Here is a 14,940-nt window from a genome sequence, read left to right on the forward strand (position 1 = left end):
ATTTATCTTCAGAAATGCTTTTCTGAGGTAGATGCATTCAGAAAAGACTTAAAGACACACTTGCAAGTATAATGAGCAGATTTTTAACATTTTTCTGAATATAAATAAGTTCTGGAAGGAGTTATGAAACAAAAAATTTAGATTAAATCCTTGCTTAAACTGTAGAAAATCTTGTTGCTTCCTTGATCCACAAATGTTACTTCTTTTGCTCACTCTTTTTAGGACATCTGGGCATCTTCACAGGACCTTAACATTCAGTGATACTGAATAGAAGGAAAATTAGAGGTGGTCCCCTTTCTTCTTTCCCTTTTCCTTCTCCCCATTGTGGATCCTCCAATGATCTCTTTTCATTTTCTTGAGCTGTGGAAGCTCAGAATACATTCGTATTTCACAAGAAGCTCAAACACATTTGCACAGCTTCTCTTGGTCTTCCCTTGCTGGTAGATCCACCCAGTTTGTAAACTCACAGCTTTGTAATAAAAAATGTGACTTGGAAACAGTTGCTAGAAGGGACTTAGAGATGCTCTCTTAAGAGCAGGTTGTTGATGCCAGAAGCTTCTGTTCACTCTCCAGTGAAAAGCCCATACAAATCCTACTCTTTTAACACGTGCCTTTTATAAACATGTACTTTTTTACACTGACTCTGAATTATGAGTCAAAGGGTCTGAAAGTCCTCAAAGCAGCCAGGTCTGCAGCCGAGTGCTGCAAACCAAAGCCCACAATCTCACAGCAGGGAACTGCAGAGTAAGGAAGAAGTACACTAATTTCATTTTCTATTTCAGACATAAACAATCTTTCTGATTTTAAATGAGACTCCCTAGTCATTAAAAAAATGTCTAGCTAGAAACACCAAAAAGCAAACTGTGTCCCTCCACAATGCATTTATTATTTATCCTACCCTATTTATATCTCATGATGAGGGTTGTACATGATAGACTGAATCCACATTTGTTCCTTGCATTCCTTCTCGCAGCTGAGAAGATGCAATGAATCATAAAAGGTTTCATTGTTGCAGTGTTTTGTCATGGAATGTGTAATCAGCACAGACCCTGTTAAAGAGGTTTTGGAGGAGGAGAAGTTTAAATATTTAATGGTTTTCTGCCTATGATGACTTTAATTATTAATGTTGCTCCTACCCTGGAAATGACAAATCATACAACAAGCATGCATGATAAAAGAAACAAACACAGCTAATAGGGAGGAAAACTTTGCTTAGATTGTAGTAATTAAAATGTAGTAATTAAAAACCTCTGTAGCATACCTTAGGATCCCAAAATACCTTGCAGGAAGAAGTAAATTCTGCTTCCAACCCAAAGAACAGTTCTGTCCATCTATTAAGCTACCTAATTTTTGAGGGGATGCAGAAGATGAGGGGTAATTAACTGCTAGTTTACTTTGCATATGTGAGAAATGATACACAAACATTTTGAGTCAAACTGTATTAAAGGCTTCTGAACAATGTGAAAGCTTCTGTCCCTTGATGTTCTGCACAGAGGAGCCAGCCATTAAGTCACTACAGAAATTTCCTGCATGGCTGAGTAAAAGCAAGGCTGGATCTGAGCCTGTTTTTTCCTTTGTATGGGTCTAAATGGAGAGGGAGCTACTCTAGCTCCAAGAAGTGCCTACAAATACCAGCTCTTCACACCTGCTGAATAATCTGTTTTGTAAGACACCACCACCAGTACATTTCTCTGGGTACATGCTCCTCCACATCCACTCCCACTTGTGAACTGCAGGTATATGAAGCCTTTAACCCTCACTAACTTGTAGCTACAAGATAATTCAGCTCACACAGTGCTCTGCTTCAGTGCTGCACTATGCTTCTGTAAATGCAACAGAATGAACATTGGCAGAAAGCACAAAGTATGACAGTAATACAATATTCTGTGATTCACTCAATTTAGACACATTTTCAAATTAGCATTAGAAGTCTGTCAGAAAAAAAAGGAAAAAAAAAAAAAAAGTGAGTAATTTGATACAGACTTTAGCACTATACCCTTTTCTTGCTTTCCCTGAGCCCAGGTCTGAGATAATCACACTGTGAGGGAAATAGTTATATTTACAAAGTCACTCATCTTACCTTAGATGCCTAAAACAGCTCAGCTGATCCATTCCCTTTACTGAAATCAAGATCCTAGTGTCACTATTTCAGACTGAGACAAGTAACACTCTGTAGATGTGCCAGCAGTCCATCTGCACCAGGGCACACTCAGGAGTACTAGAGCATCAGGACTGGAGCTCATTCCCCTGTGCTGTCAAGCTGCTGAAGAACTCACTGACACACCCCTGACCCACACCTCCTGGTCTTCTCCTGAGCAATTTTCAAGCACAGGACCAGTCCCAAAAGCTAATCTGGATGCAGCCACACTTCTGTGGTTAATGGAGTTGAACAACTCGGAGATGGTCAGACTATGCTAGTTGACCTCAGGGTCAGGGAAAGGTATTGCCATGGTGTTGCTAGGATTAGTATAGTCTTCAATCAGTAAGACTTAAGGGTTTAGGGGTTTTATGCATAAATATTTTGCTGCAAACCATATTTTACTTCTATTCACTGCCTACTTTTCTTGCTTGAATATCCTTCCTTTGAGTGGGCTTGTAGAATCCAGTATAAGGAGATAAATAAATCTTCTGACAGTAGAAAATGTACAACTGGGTTTAAGAGTCACTTCTTTCCTAAGTTAATCTTTTGTAATAAAACTAGGTTAGGGCAAGCAAGTGTTCACACATACTCCTAGAATACCAGGTCAGTCACATCAGCAAAAGCCAACAGCTTTTTGAAGTCACATCCAGAAAGAAAGAAAAAAAAAAGAAAAGAAAAAAAAAAAAAAAAAGAGGATAAAGAAAAAAAAGGTTACATTTTCCAAAGAATGTGTAATATCTTTCAAACTCTTCTCCAAGGTTTTTTCTTACTCTTAAGTGGAGGAATACAGCACAGCAGTCTCTCTGCATCATAACGTTAGCCAGGGGATCCAGCTGAAACTACCCAAAACCTCCTCAGTGATGCAGTGATGTGTCTTGCCAGGGTCACAGGGAGGTGTTCACTCATGGTTCTATACCCATTCTGACTTTTTTGACCTCAGGCAACTACTACTGCTATAATTTGATTGTGCATCAGCATTTTTTAGGTCCTCTGACAGGTAATACCCTAAAAGCTTGCTCTGAACTACAGAGGAAGAAACTCCAAGGTGAGACTTGATTTGAGGTCTCAAAGTCAGGGTAGTATCTTTTATGAAGTCTTGCTGAAGCCTGGATCTGCATTTAGGTCCTTGATGGTCACCAGTGCACAAGGGTTCTTCAGTGCTATCTTGCTTAACAGCAACATCTCCTGATAAACTTGGCTTATTGCTGTTGCTGTTAATGTTAGTCCTGGCAGTTTGCTGAGAGACCACTTCAGCATGAAGAACGGCCTCTTCTTCTTGAGAGAGAAGTGAGCAGGAGCCATCACTGGTCTGGCTGCTATTTGATATTGGGCAGTTTTGATTTTGAGATGTAGAAGAGCCACCATGCTGTACTGGGGGAAGATTTAAAACACACTCATTCTCTACGGGGAGGTCTGCAAGCAGCTTCTTCTTTTGGTTACTTGCTGTCATTCTCTGGAGAGCACAGACCAGATCAGCCAGGCTAAGCAGAAAGGATAGACTGCTGACCCCCCAGATGAAAAGCATCATGATGGATTTCTCTGTAGGCCGGGAGATATAGCAGTCAACTGTGCTTGTGCAAGGTGAGTGGTAACAGGAAAAGCGGTCAGGAACAAAAAATCCAAAAAGAAAATATTGCACAGCTGCAAAGGCAGCCTCAAGTAGTGTCCTACAAAAAAGATGAACAGTGTATGCCCCAGAAAAATTAAGGACACTTAGGCTGCCACCATGACAATCTAATCTATCGACAACAGCACTTCCACAGAGTTTCTTCAGGTCTTTGGGGCCAGATAAATCTTTGTCCCCTTTGCATCCGTGCACCAAACAGTGCACTCTTACAAGGTACAGAGCTACCTTGTGCAAAACATAAATGTTGAATGCAGCGTAAGGTAACAGGATAGACACTGCTTGAATGAGCCAGAATCTAAACTGAGATACAGGAGAGAATAAGTCATAGCAAACATTGGAGCATCCTGGTTGCAGGGTGTTGCAGATGAAGCGCTCCTGCTCATCCTGGTAGAGTGGATATCCAGCTAACACCACCACTGCCATTCGCAGCAGAATTATTAACATTAGCCAGATCTTTCCTAAAAGAGAAGAAAACATAAGAAACAAAAAGAGGAGGAAGGGAAGGCAGGTAATGTTGTGCTGCTCTCTCTATACACGAAACATTTGAAGAAATAGCTTCTGTAATCAGTCTTCTCTCCTAGAAGCTCCTCTTTGGCTTGTTTTTGGCTGGGACTGAAGCTCATATGAAAATATGTTAGCTGGCTCATTCCATAACCTTCATCTAGACATCCTGACAGTGTAGGAGTTTGATGTACAGGAAGACATGCCAATTAAAATCTCAGCCTATCAAAAACATTCTGAACATGTACAAATTTGTTCCAAAGAGTTCACAACTAAGCAAACAATCCCATTTGACTCACAGTTCTTTCTTGCTGTGGGTTGCATACCTCTCTATCTGAATTTTGTCATAATTCAATAACATAGACCTACAAACACAGTATGAAACTCTTCTAGATACAAAAAAAATTGTTCCACAACATAAAATCTGTTCTTCATCTTGGCCATAAAATCATGTGTAAAGTAAATTACAGTCAACAAACCTTCTTTATGGTGTCTAGACTGGTATTTACTAGTGAGCTAGTAAACAGGTACTATTAGTAACCTTATGAAATGTAAAATAAAATGTACATTTCTAAGTGCACGTGTATTCTTCTCATTTCTTGCTACTGCTTCTTTGTTTGCTCCATCTTGATCATGTCTTCCAACCCTCATTCTCCTTGGTGTGAAGCTTCTGTCTCCATTCAAAACAAAAGTTCTCTGCTATCTTGATTACCAAAACCAAGTAAAACATTAGAAGTTTGGCATTTTCATATGCTGCTCACTTTTATTCGTCTTTTCTTTAATTCATTCATATGTTTGCTTCAGGTAAGGCTTGGTTGCACCTACTTGAGTGGGAAAAATCAGGTCTTATCATTACTCTGTTACAGAAATAGCAGTGAAAGATCAAGCATTGCTACCCTACCTATCATGTCCTTTGAATGACACTGTACAATTTATGACGACTTCTTTTAGCATTTTTGATGGGGTAGATTGTTATTAAAAGTCTTTTTGTAAAGGTGTCAGTATTCCTGACACAGCTGACAGGGGTTTTTTTTGTTTTGTTTTGTTGTTTTAAAGGAAACGAAAGAAGAAAAGGAAATGAAAAGGAGAGGAAAAGGAGAAGAAAGAAAAGGAGAAAAATAAATCTTTTTCCTAGGGAGGAGAGGAAAACCTAAGAATAAATTATGTTATACAAGAATTAAGAATATATTCTGTACAAACATGTGCTAAAATAACGAAGACCTGATGTTAAGTTTAGCCCTTGAATTTCTTTTCTTTAGAGCCCTGTCACTGGTTCCCTATGTGCTTTTGAAAAAATAACATAATCTAATAATTCCTTACTTTAATTTCACAGATTTTAAAAACAATCAAAGAGAAAAAATGCAAACCAGCCCACACTTAGGAATAGAAGCAAAACAAAACAGAAAAGAACAATAATATTTATTCTGTCTTTTAAGGAATTATCAAGAAAATAGTTGTACCCACAAACCAACAATAATACTCAGTGACTATAAAGAAACATGCTATGTGGAATTAATAGATGAGAAGTGCACTCCTTAAATCATTAACAGTGACTGCACATCTCACATGCACACAGTGTTTTAAAGTCAGTCTGTGAAGTAGCACTAGTATACTTTCTAAAAATTCAGACTACAAAACATTTTATTCCTATGAAATATATGATTAGGCACAGGCATTGTCCTGAACAATGTTCTTTTCTATTTCTTATAAGAGTATTTATCTGCATTTGGCATGAATCTTAAATAATACAAATATTTCTGAAATATTGTATGATTCCTGTTGCTGTACTAAACTTGCAATGTGGATACTCCATAGAAACCTTTTGTAGCTAATGCATTATAGGCTAGAACTGTAAAAAACACTCTAAGCAGGAAAACTTCAGCTGTAAAAAGTTACAGATTTCCAAACTTTATGAGAGATAAACAAAGAAACCTGCTACTGCTGGCAAAATAATATGTTATTTGACCATAAATGATTTGAGGCCTTTCTATTTATCTCTAATCATCTAAACCTTAGTGGGGCCTTTGCTGTGTTTTCATCTTCCTGCTTTTTGGTGACAGGCTGCACTCATTCTCTTTTTGACATAGATCAATAGGAACCACCAGCTGTACAGAATCAGTCATTTTAGCAACCAATATTTCATACTTAGGTAGCATTTTTTCCCTGTGAGGACCTCAGAGTGTTTGGAGCACATTAGTTAATTAAGCTCCAAATACTATGTGCTATTTCACCATCAATTTTTAATTAGAATATGTACAATGGGGAGTGCTGCTTAAGAAAAATTAATGGCTCCTTAGGAAGTAGCTTAGCATTACACACATTTTAGAGATAACCCCTCTGTGCATCACCTTCCTTAATGACTCAATCTTGATTAAGCATACTAGAACAACCCCCTTCACCAACCCCCCTGTGGCTTATTGGATGCTACCTGCAATCCACAGCACAAACTACAGCATCTATCTGCAACTGGAGGTGAAGGGTATTTGAAGGACCCTTAAAAGTTTTTTTTCCAGGTAACACTTTGAAAAAGAAGTGGTTTCTTATCTAAATAAGAAGGAATTAAAAGAAAAAATAATAATAAAACATAAAAGCAGCACTCCAGCAACTGTTAGTTGGGGAAAAACAATGGTATTTTGTTAATTTTTTTAAATGCATGTGAACTATATTGACTGAAGACTGAAGACTGAAAAGCAATGGTAATTAGCCACAATGGTAATAAGTCACAGACTTCTTCAATAAAGCTATTATATACATTCTACTGCTCACTTTATGTGGTATAAAGTGTTCTATGTGTTTTCACCATTATGCCAAGCAAATTTGGAAACCTTACTAGAATGTTTTACATTAAGTTCAGAAAATATCTGTTAGGAAGGGAATAGTATTCTGTTTAAGAACAAAAGAAATACGTTAACTACTCCTATCACAAATCTAAATAATAACTTCTTACTGTAAAGATCACAGAGGGATAGCTAGAAATTATAGCTGATTATCAATAGGACACTTAGGTGGCTTCAGAATATGGAGCAGTGAAAGAAATAAGAGGGCTTTTTAAGTACTTACCTAGAATAGTCACATTATAGTTGAGTGTGACAATCAAAAATCCCAGTGAGTCCCAGCGCTCCATGTTTGAACAGGTTCACAACACTTCCAGCTCCTGATATCCTAACAATTTTGACATTGCCAAAGGAGGTTAGACCTAGACAGAGAAAACAGAAAAAAAGGAAGAAAAAACAACAAAACAAAACAACACAAACAAAAAGCCCAAAAAAAAAACAAAAAAGGAATTTTTTGTAAGAGTCAAGGATGGAAATTATAAACCCAGCCACAGTGATATATTGATGATTAGTTTGATGATTTGAATAAGACTGCTTGCTTTGGATGTTATAACAAATCTTTTTAAGGCTATAACAGCTTGCCTTGCAAAAGCTCTAGCTTCTCAGGTCCCAATGCTCCTACCTCTTTTGTGGATCCTCTGTCCAGACAACTGCAAGGAGACAAACAACAACAGGAGTGATCTCTGCCATTGTAGGCTATTCTTACCCTCCTAGGGCATACCAGCCTCCTGGCATTGCTGAGATATTTCAGTGGTGAAAGGAAGGGAGAGGGGAGAAAGGGAAGAAAAGCATAGGCCAGAAAATAACAGACACCTCTCTGTCTCCCAACAAGAATTGCGGATGGGTGATGGAAGGGGACAGAAAAGGAGGAGCATCTCTATATTTGAAAGGCACCTTCAGTTTAGCTTACTGGAAGCTATCACATTGCAATTTCCCAAAGTAATTTTATTTCTAAAACAGCCCTCTTGACAGGACATCATGGCCCTGTCACTCACAGCTGCACCAAATTTTCTCCTATGTGCTGAGCCAGGCAACAGGCCAAGCCTCCCTACAGGAATGGTGAAAACCAGGGGAAGCTTTGAAAAAACAAAAACAACAAAAAAAACCCCCAACTAAACACAAAGCCCAACAACAAACCCCCTCCAAAAAACCCTCTCAAACAACAACAAAAACAATGACAAAAAACACATGCACACACAAAAAGGGGAAAAAAAAAAAGGGGGGAAAAAAATAAAAAAGCAGATACCTTTTGTCAGGAAATCTTATCAATACATAGACAAACAGCAGAGGGGGAGTCTGCATTTGATATAGCAAGGGATAAAACTGATGTGGTGACAACCTGACACCTCAGGGCTGCCAGCAGTCCAGGCACAGGCTTGTCACTGCAGCCCTGCTCCTGCCCAACGAGGCTTTCCTGGGGGACAAGGTGGTTCAGCTCAGACAGGCAGCTGTGTGCAGATACTGCAGGGTTTACTTATGGTCAGAGTGACTGGGCTAAACTTTATGAGTGAGCATGTCTTACAAAAAATGGTAAAACTAATAACTGAATAAAGAAACGTGCAACTTGTCCCCAGCCCTCTGCTCCCACTGCATGCAGGCCCTTGGCAGAACACCCTGAGCATCCTTTCTGTGGTGAGCCCTATCCCAAGGGAACCTATAAGCAGGGTTTGAAAGGATGGCACTTAAAAACTCTTTACCATTTAGGTGAATAATGAGGTTTTTTTAGCTGCAGTAGTAAATACAGGCATTTTCTTGGTTTCTTAACTGTTTCATATAAAATATTTGCCAAGCAACCATTACTTTTCTTACCGAGTTTTACTTATGGTGCATGATGACAGTTTTAGCTTCTTTCCCCACCATCAAATTTATTTTTTTTTCAGAGATGTGTGTGTATGAGGATAAGTATGGGAAGGATGGGAAGCTGGAGGAAGGGAACAAAGGAAAGATGTAAATGGCCAAGATATAAACTATTCTGAGATATGAAGGTATTCCTCATTAAACACCCTTTGCCCAAAATAGAGTCAGGAATGCCAAGATGGTGACAGGGTATTAATGCTCAGCAGCTGCATCCACACAATAGACTATAAATTGTCTCTGTCGGTATTGTCAGTTAAAATATCCTTGCTTGTTGTTACTGTGAGAGACCTCTAGCAAGTGTGAAACTGACTTGGTTTTCATCCTGAACTATTCAATGGGGAGTTTAAACAACTTGCTCCTACTCCCCTCTGCTCAGCCTGAAACCTCTTCAGTCCCCAGAGGTGCCACAGTTTAGGGAGGTGTTTTAGGAAACTTGCAAAGAACCTGTCCCTCTTGCTGTTCCCTTTCTGTCCATCTTCCACTCCCAGGAAGGAGATTGATACACACATGTTCAGATATGTATAAGTGCACATGCATGTATTTGTGGAACAGTCCAGAAGGACACCCAGAACAGTGGAGTTAAGCTCATTTTTAGCTGCTTGTATTGATTGGACTTCAACTTGATAACTTCCACACTAGCTTGGTTATATTGGATACTTAAGCCTGGTACTTATATTGTCTCCCATATGTCTTGTTGTCTCCCTCTTCCTCTGCTAATTTAGTAAATCTAAAAACAGACTGCGTTTTGCTGCATGATTGTAAGGATTTAGAATATTCTCACTCTGACTTTGTTTCAGATATTCTTACTATAAATATTTGAAGGTTCAGAAATACCAGCTTTCTAGAGGGAATCTGTTCCTAAGAGAACAACAAATGGAAAAAGCAGCTCTCCTTCAGACTTTGGTTCAGCAGCCTCAAAGCTATTCAACCAAGAACTTTAAACATTTCAAGAATGATTTGATGGGAAATTAAGTGATGGGAAGTACATTCTGATTCAGGAGCTCAGGGCCAACTTTTTCAGAGGTATTTAATTTTACTAAGTAGTAAAAGTACAAAATGAGTCCACGGGATTTTCAAACACACATTATTAATATCTACTCAGCTCCCACTGACCTACGTAGCTACACCAGCACATGACACTATTACTGAAATTGTCTCAGCTGTAATTCAAAAAAAACCTAGAATGAGAGAGGTTCTAGCAATTAAAAAAAAATTTTTCTTTTGACATATGACATGAAGTTCTATACTTACATTTTTGCAGTGTACACAAATCCAAATCTTTGGTAAGGTTGGGATCCTGTATTTTGTGATGAAGCTGGCAAACACATTTCGATAGTGCCCAACACCAGACTTGAATTAGAGGCTGAGTTCTTCACTCAAGTGGAGCCAAGCCAAGCAATGATCAAGCAGGCAAAAAAAGCTGGTGATATTGTGGAAATTGTTTAAACCAGAAAATGCTCTAAAGATTTGAGAAACAGATTTCACAATAAAGAGAGGATGGTAAGAATATCTTTGGCTGCCTATGCTTAAAATTTAGTCCTTACATATTATTGTTTCTCAGTATGAGCATTGCTGCAGTTGTGGAGAGCAAATAGATCCTTGTTTTCAACATGCACAACAAAAAGGGTTATTGTGTTGGTTCTGGGAATCAGTGAATAAATCTGTCATGTTAGATTTAACATACAGGCAGTTGCTGTGTAGTTAAAATAATCATTCTTTACACCTTCTCATATTTCATAGCTGATCACTTTAAGAAACAAAATCTACACTGTTGTTGAACACTGACATGGCTTTTTCTTTCACTATGAGGAGATGAATTGTGACTACATGGTCATTCAAACCAAGCATTGGGCAACATGGAGAAAAGGCTAAACTAACACAAAAACTAAAGAAGGGAGATGAAAAGAAAAATGTGGTGGGTTTACCTTTATTTCACATACAGTTTAAACCTCAGGAACCACTGCAGGAAGTACTGAGTGAGGATTTCTTCTTGCATTTGAAGAAACGGTTTCAAGTTAAATTTGTTCCTATGCAGAAGTTAAGAGGTAGTTCTTTTAAAGCTCATCTACAGTTTGAAATTCCAGCTTCAAATCCCCCAAAAGCTGTGTACAGTACAAAATAAAATCCTTATCCAATTACTTCTGTCTAAAAAGAATGTGCACATTTATCATATTGACTCACAACACAAGACTTTGATCTTCCGCTGCATGTTAAGAATAATGAAGAAAACACCCTAATATTTCTCACAGCTGCTTATCAAAACTTCTTAAGGAAAAAAAAAAAGAGATTACTTGTATCAGTATCAGAATGTACATGTTAGGTAAGTACATTTATCTAGCCATAGAATATAATTTAGAGGACAATAAATAAATGAGTTTTTAATCCTCATCTTGATTTTACAAGATTTGTCTTGACCTTAATCTGTGACCTGCTAATAGTCTGCTTATTAAAGTTTAAAGCAGCCTTATAAAAAGTACTTTAAAGAAAGTGTAGGTAGGCTGACTTCCACAACACTGGGGGAGAGGGAAGATTTTCAGAATCTGAATTTCCCCCCACACCTCCAAACCCTTACTTTACAACCCCCACCTGCTTTGCTAGTTGCCTACAGTTTCCATGGTTTCTCTTTTGTTTTCTCCCAAAGAACATTTTTTAATACTCATCATTAACAAACTCAGAACACACTGAGCAAGACACATGGAATTCCCCTGTTAAACTGCAATAGTTGTACTTATTCTATCAATCAGGATTCATTGTGTTAAAGAGACAGATGGCTCAGTCCTTAATAAAATTAATAGGAATTCAATATCCAGTTCTCATTAGTGTCTTTGAAATTTTTTATTACAACCCAAAAGGGTAATGTGGATCCTGAAGGTTGTCTTCTCATTTTTTAGAGAATGAAAGAAAACAGACAATCACCAAGATTTGATTTCCCCACAGGAAAAAGGGGAAAAGCCAATTTGCCCCCAGTCCCAAGGCAGCTGCAGCTGGGAGCCCACTGGCAGCACTTGCCCCAGTGGAGCCAGATGCTCCTGGAGCTTGGAGATTTCCCACAGCAGGTACGCCAGCTGATGTCATTTATTTGTGCCAAAGCAGAGAGCAACAAGGGTTTTTTTGCCAGGAAGGTGAACCAGGTCCTGCTTCAGGTCCTGTTTAGGCACAAGGAGATTAAACACAGCCCATCTCAGTCTTGTGTTCAGCTTGGTATGGAGCTGCTGAGCAGTCCTGCTGAAACACACCATTGTTGGCTTTATACTGACAGCAGCTATTTTAATAGGTAGCAGCTACTTAGCTTTTAGTTATCAAAGCTTTTACACTCAGGGCTCCTAGGAAACCACTACTGTAGACATCTCCCAGTGGCTGATTATTGGAGAGCTGATGGGAAAAGCAAGGGATTCCTTAAGTCCTACATGGTTCATGCTACTGGAGGAGGCCAAGAATTACAGTTTCTGGGTACACAGTCAAGGCTGTCACATGCAATAAAATATATAGCAAATGCTTTGAATCTGATTCCAGAGAATATGTTGGTAGTCTTACTCATAAAGGTATAAGAAGTGTATTAGTCTTTCACTACCATCTCAATTAACAGTGTGTTCTCTTTTAAAATGAGACAGTCTACTTTCCATGAAACAGTAGGGACTACAGATTACACTTCTTTTACCACAACTTGCAATACACTTCAGCTGTGCCCAGGACAAATGCAGACTAAATTATCTCACGTTCTTAGGCTTTGTTCCAAAGGCAGCTTCCCGCCAGACCTGAGAAATGCCTCTAGCCAACAAAGTTTGCCTCAGCAAAACCTTTCCTCTTGGTTGGGTAAAGTGATTTTGCCCACTCTGAGGCATCAAACAGCTTCCACTGAAAATTCATTTAGTAACAACAATAGAAATGAAATTTCATTACTGTTGCAAGGCAAGAGAACACATCGTGCCAAGACAAAGCAGGGCTATTAGCTCAATATTTCTGCCTCTTCTGCATTATGACAGATACTTGCCATTTCAATCTAATCTACAAAATTGCTAGCAATTACTGTGTTCCTGACACATTTAAATTGCATTAGTTCTTACAACTGGCCACAGATATTTATAGATTTACTCCCTTGTGAACTGCGTTGTACTTTCTGACTGCTGGTACTAGTTCAGTTTTGCCAGGTTCCCCCCCATTTTTTACATTTTGCTGTTTTCTCTTTCTGCTGCCTTCATTTCCTTTCATGGCAAAAAAATACTTAGGGCACTTAAAAAGTCTTAGAAAACATCTCAATGGACAGCTGTTTAAGTGCTTTACATGATTTCTGGGAAACCAATCCTATAAATTACCAAATACCTGAGTGTAATGTTTCTGCCTTATCTAGACAATCAAATATTTCTTTCAAGGATCAAGTTCCTTTATCTGCAAAAATACACAACTTTCAAAGACTATAGTCTCTATATTTGAAAATTAGCATGAGGAATTCAGGCCATGTTTAAAGTGCATTTCTCTCATTCCTCTACACTACTGCTGTTGTTTTTCCTCTCTCAAGACAGTCGGGAGGACTTACAGCTTTTTAATTACTGTTTAATGTTACAGGTTTCTTACCTATTGTCTTCTGCTCCATTTAGTGGCTTGTGGTAAAATCCTTTGACATTTATTCCTGGTGTGAAGGAATTCCTGTTTCAGATTGCAATGCTCAGAGGTAATTTTCTTTTCAAGTAATGTGACCATCTTACCCTTCTTACCTTCCACAACTGTGTGCTTCACCTCCCAGGTTTAGAGGTTTCACCTCTGGTATTTGACAGTGTTTGATGTGAGCCTAGTGGTTTAGTTCAGCTCTCTCCCCCTGCTCTTGGGGCAGGTGGTTGCCACCCAATTGTACTCAACAAGATTTCCTTCCACCTTCCCTGGGCTTACACTGATTTAATGACCAAACCCTGTTATATACACTTTGATTTATTCATCTGCATGTAAAGAAAAAAACCAAAACCTAGCTAATGATCCTGTTCTGCTCTGGAATGTAAAAAAAAAAAATAAATCCTATTTTCTGACATAACCTCCAAATTCGGTGTTACCAATGATCTGTGCAATCTAACCCTGAGAGCAGTAGTGCTGCTAACGCAGATCATCAGCTGCTGGAGCAGGGAGGAGACCAGATTAGGTCTGCTTAAAAACGCCAGGAGCTGAGGCCAGCACGCAGGGTGACAATATCCCAGCCCACCCTGCTGTGACAGGAAGGGCACAGGAGAGTCCAGAGGTGAGCAGGAGCCTTGCTGAGATCGACACAGAGAAACAGCTACAGACGCGTTAGGTTAGAGAAGCACTGGGGCTGCCTCATTATACAGACCCAATTTCACACAATTTCACCAGTGCAGGTCTGCAGAATTAGATGTTTTCAATGCTCAGGAGTTCAGCTGCAAGGAGGAGGGCGAAGAATTTGTGGGTGAAGAATTTGTCATGGGAAGCTGAATCTCCTCACCTGCTTCCCCAGCCTGGGTCCTGCAGCTCCGACCGGGTCCTGGAGCTCAGCCTGCAGCCGCTTTCCACAGGAGCTTCTTGTCCCCCATTTCCCTTTTTACACTGCCTGATCTCCCCTGGGATCTCCCTTCAAGTCTCAGCAGGGACTGATGGGGTTCGGGTTTGTTTCTTTTTGTCAAATCCTGAGCAATTCTGCATTCAGGAGAAACAAGACCCACTGGTCATGTCTCCCTGACACAGTGCATTCGACAGCAGAGGCTGAAACTGGTTATAAGGATATTTGATAAAGAAAAGCTGAGGGAAATGGACAGATACTAGAGTGTGCTAAAGCAAAGAAAGTTCCAGTTTTCTGTTCTTTCATGTCTTTCCCAATATTTTGAAGTTTTCAGTTTATACTATAATTTGTAAAAAGTTCATTGTTCGTATTACAATATGAAGGGGACAGTGCCCAACCTGCAATCTTGTATCATTGGATTTACCTATGCTTAGTAAGTCAAAGAATCCAGACAAATGCATTTCCCAGGGGGACAAAAAAG

At 39.1% G+C, this 14,940-nt stretch overlaps 1 protein-coding gene across 1 annotated transcript; it reads right to left on the reverse strand.

The window, feature by feature from the left end:
• Nucleotides 1-3,050: 3,050 nt before the first annotated feature.
• Nucleotides 3,051-7,392, reverse strand: GJD4 (gap junction protein delta 4). Its single transcript, XM_008503877.1, has 2 exons — nt 7,329-7,392; nt 3,051-4,225 (listed from the first exon to the last, which is right to left on the reverse strand). Exons 1-2 carry the CDS (start codon nt 7,390-7,392, stop codon nt 3,051-3,053), a joined length of 1,239 nt encoding a protein of 412 aa, XP_008502099.1.
• Nucleotides 7,393-14,940: the final 7,548 nt, after the last annotated feature.

Source organism: Calypte anna, chromosome 2 (genome assembly GCF_003957555.1).
Source record: "Calypte anna isolate BGI_N300 chromosome 2, bCalAnn1_v1.p, whole genome shotgun sequence".
NCBI classification, from domain to species: Eukaryota; Metazoa; Chordata; class Aves; order Apodiformes; family Trochilidae; genus Calypte; species Calypte anna.

Coding starts and splice junctions, on each gene's coding strand:
- GJD4 (XM_008503877.1), bottom strand. CDS start 7,392: ATGGAGCGCTGGGACTCACTGGGATTTTTGATTGTCACACTCAACTAT. Junction 4,226..7,328: donor CTATAATGTGACTATTCTAG/GTAAGTACTTAA, acceptor CTTCTCTTTTAG/GAAAGATCTGGCTAATGTTA.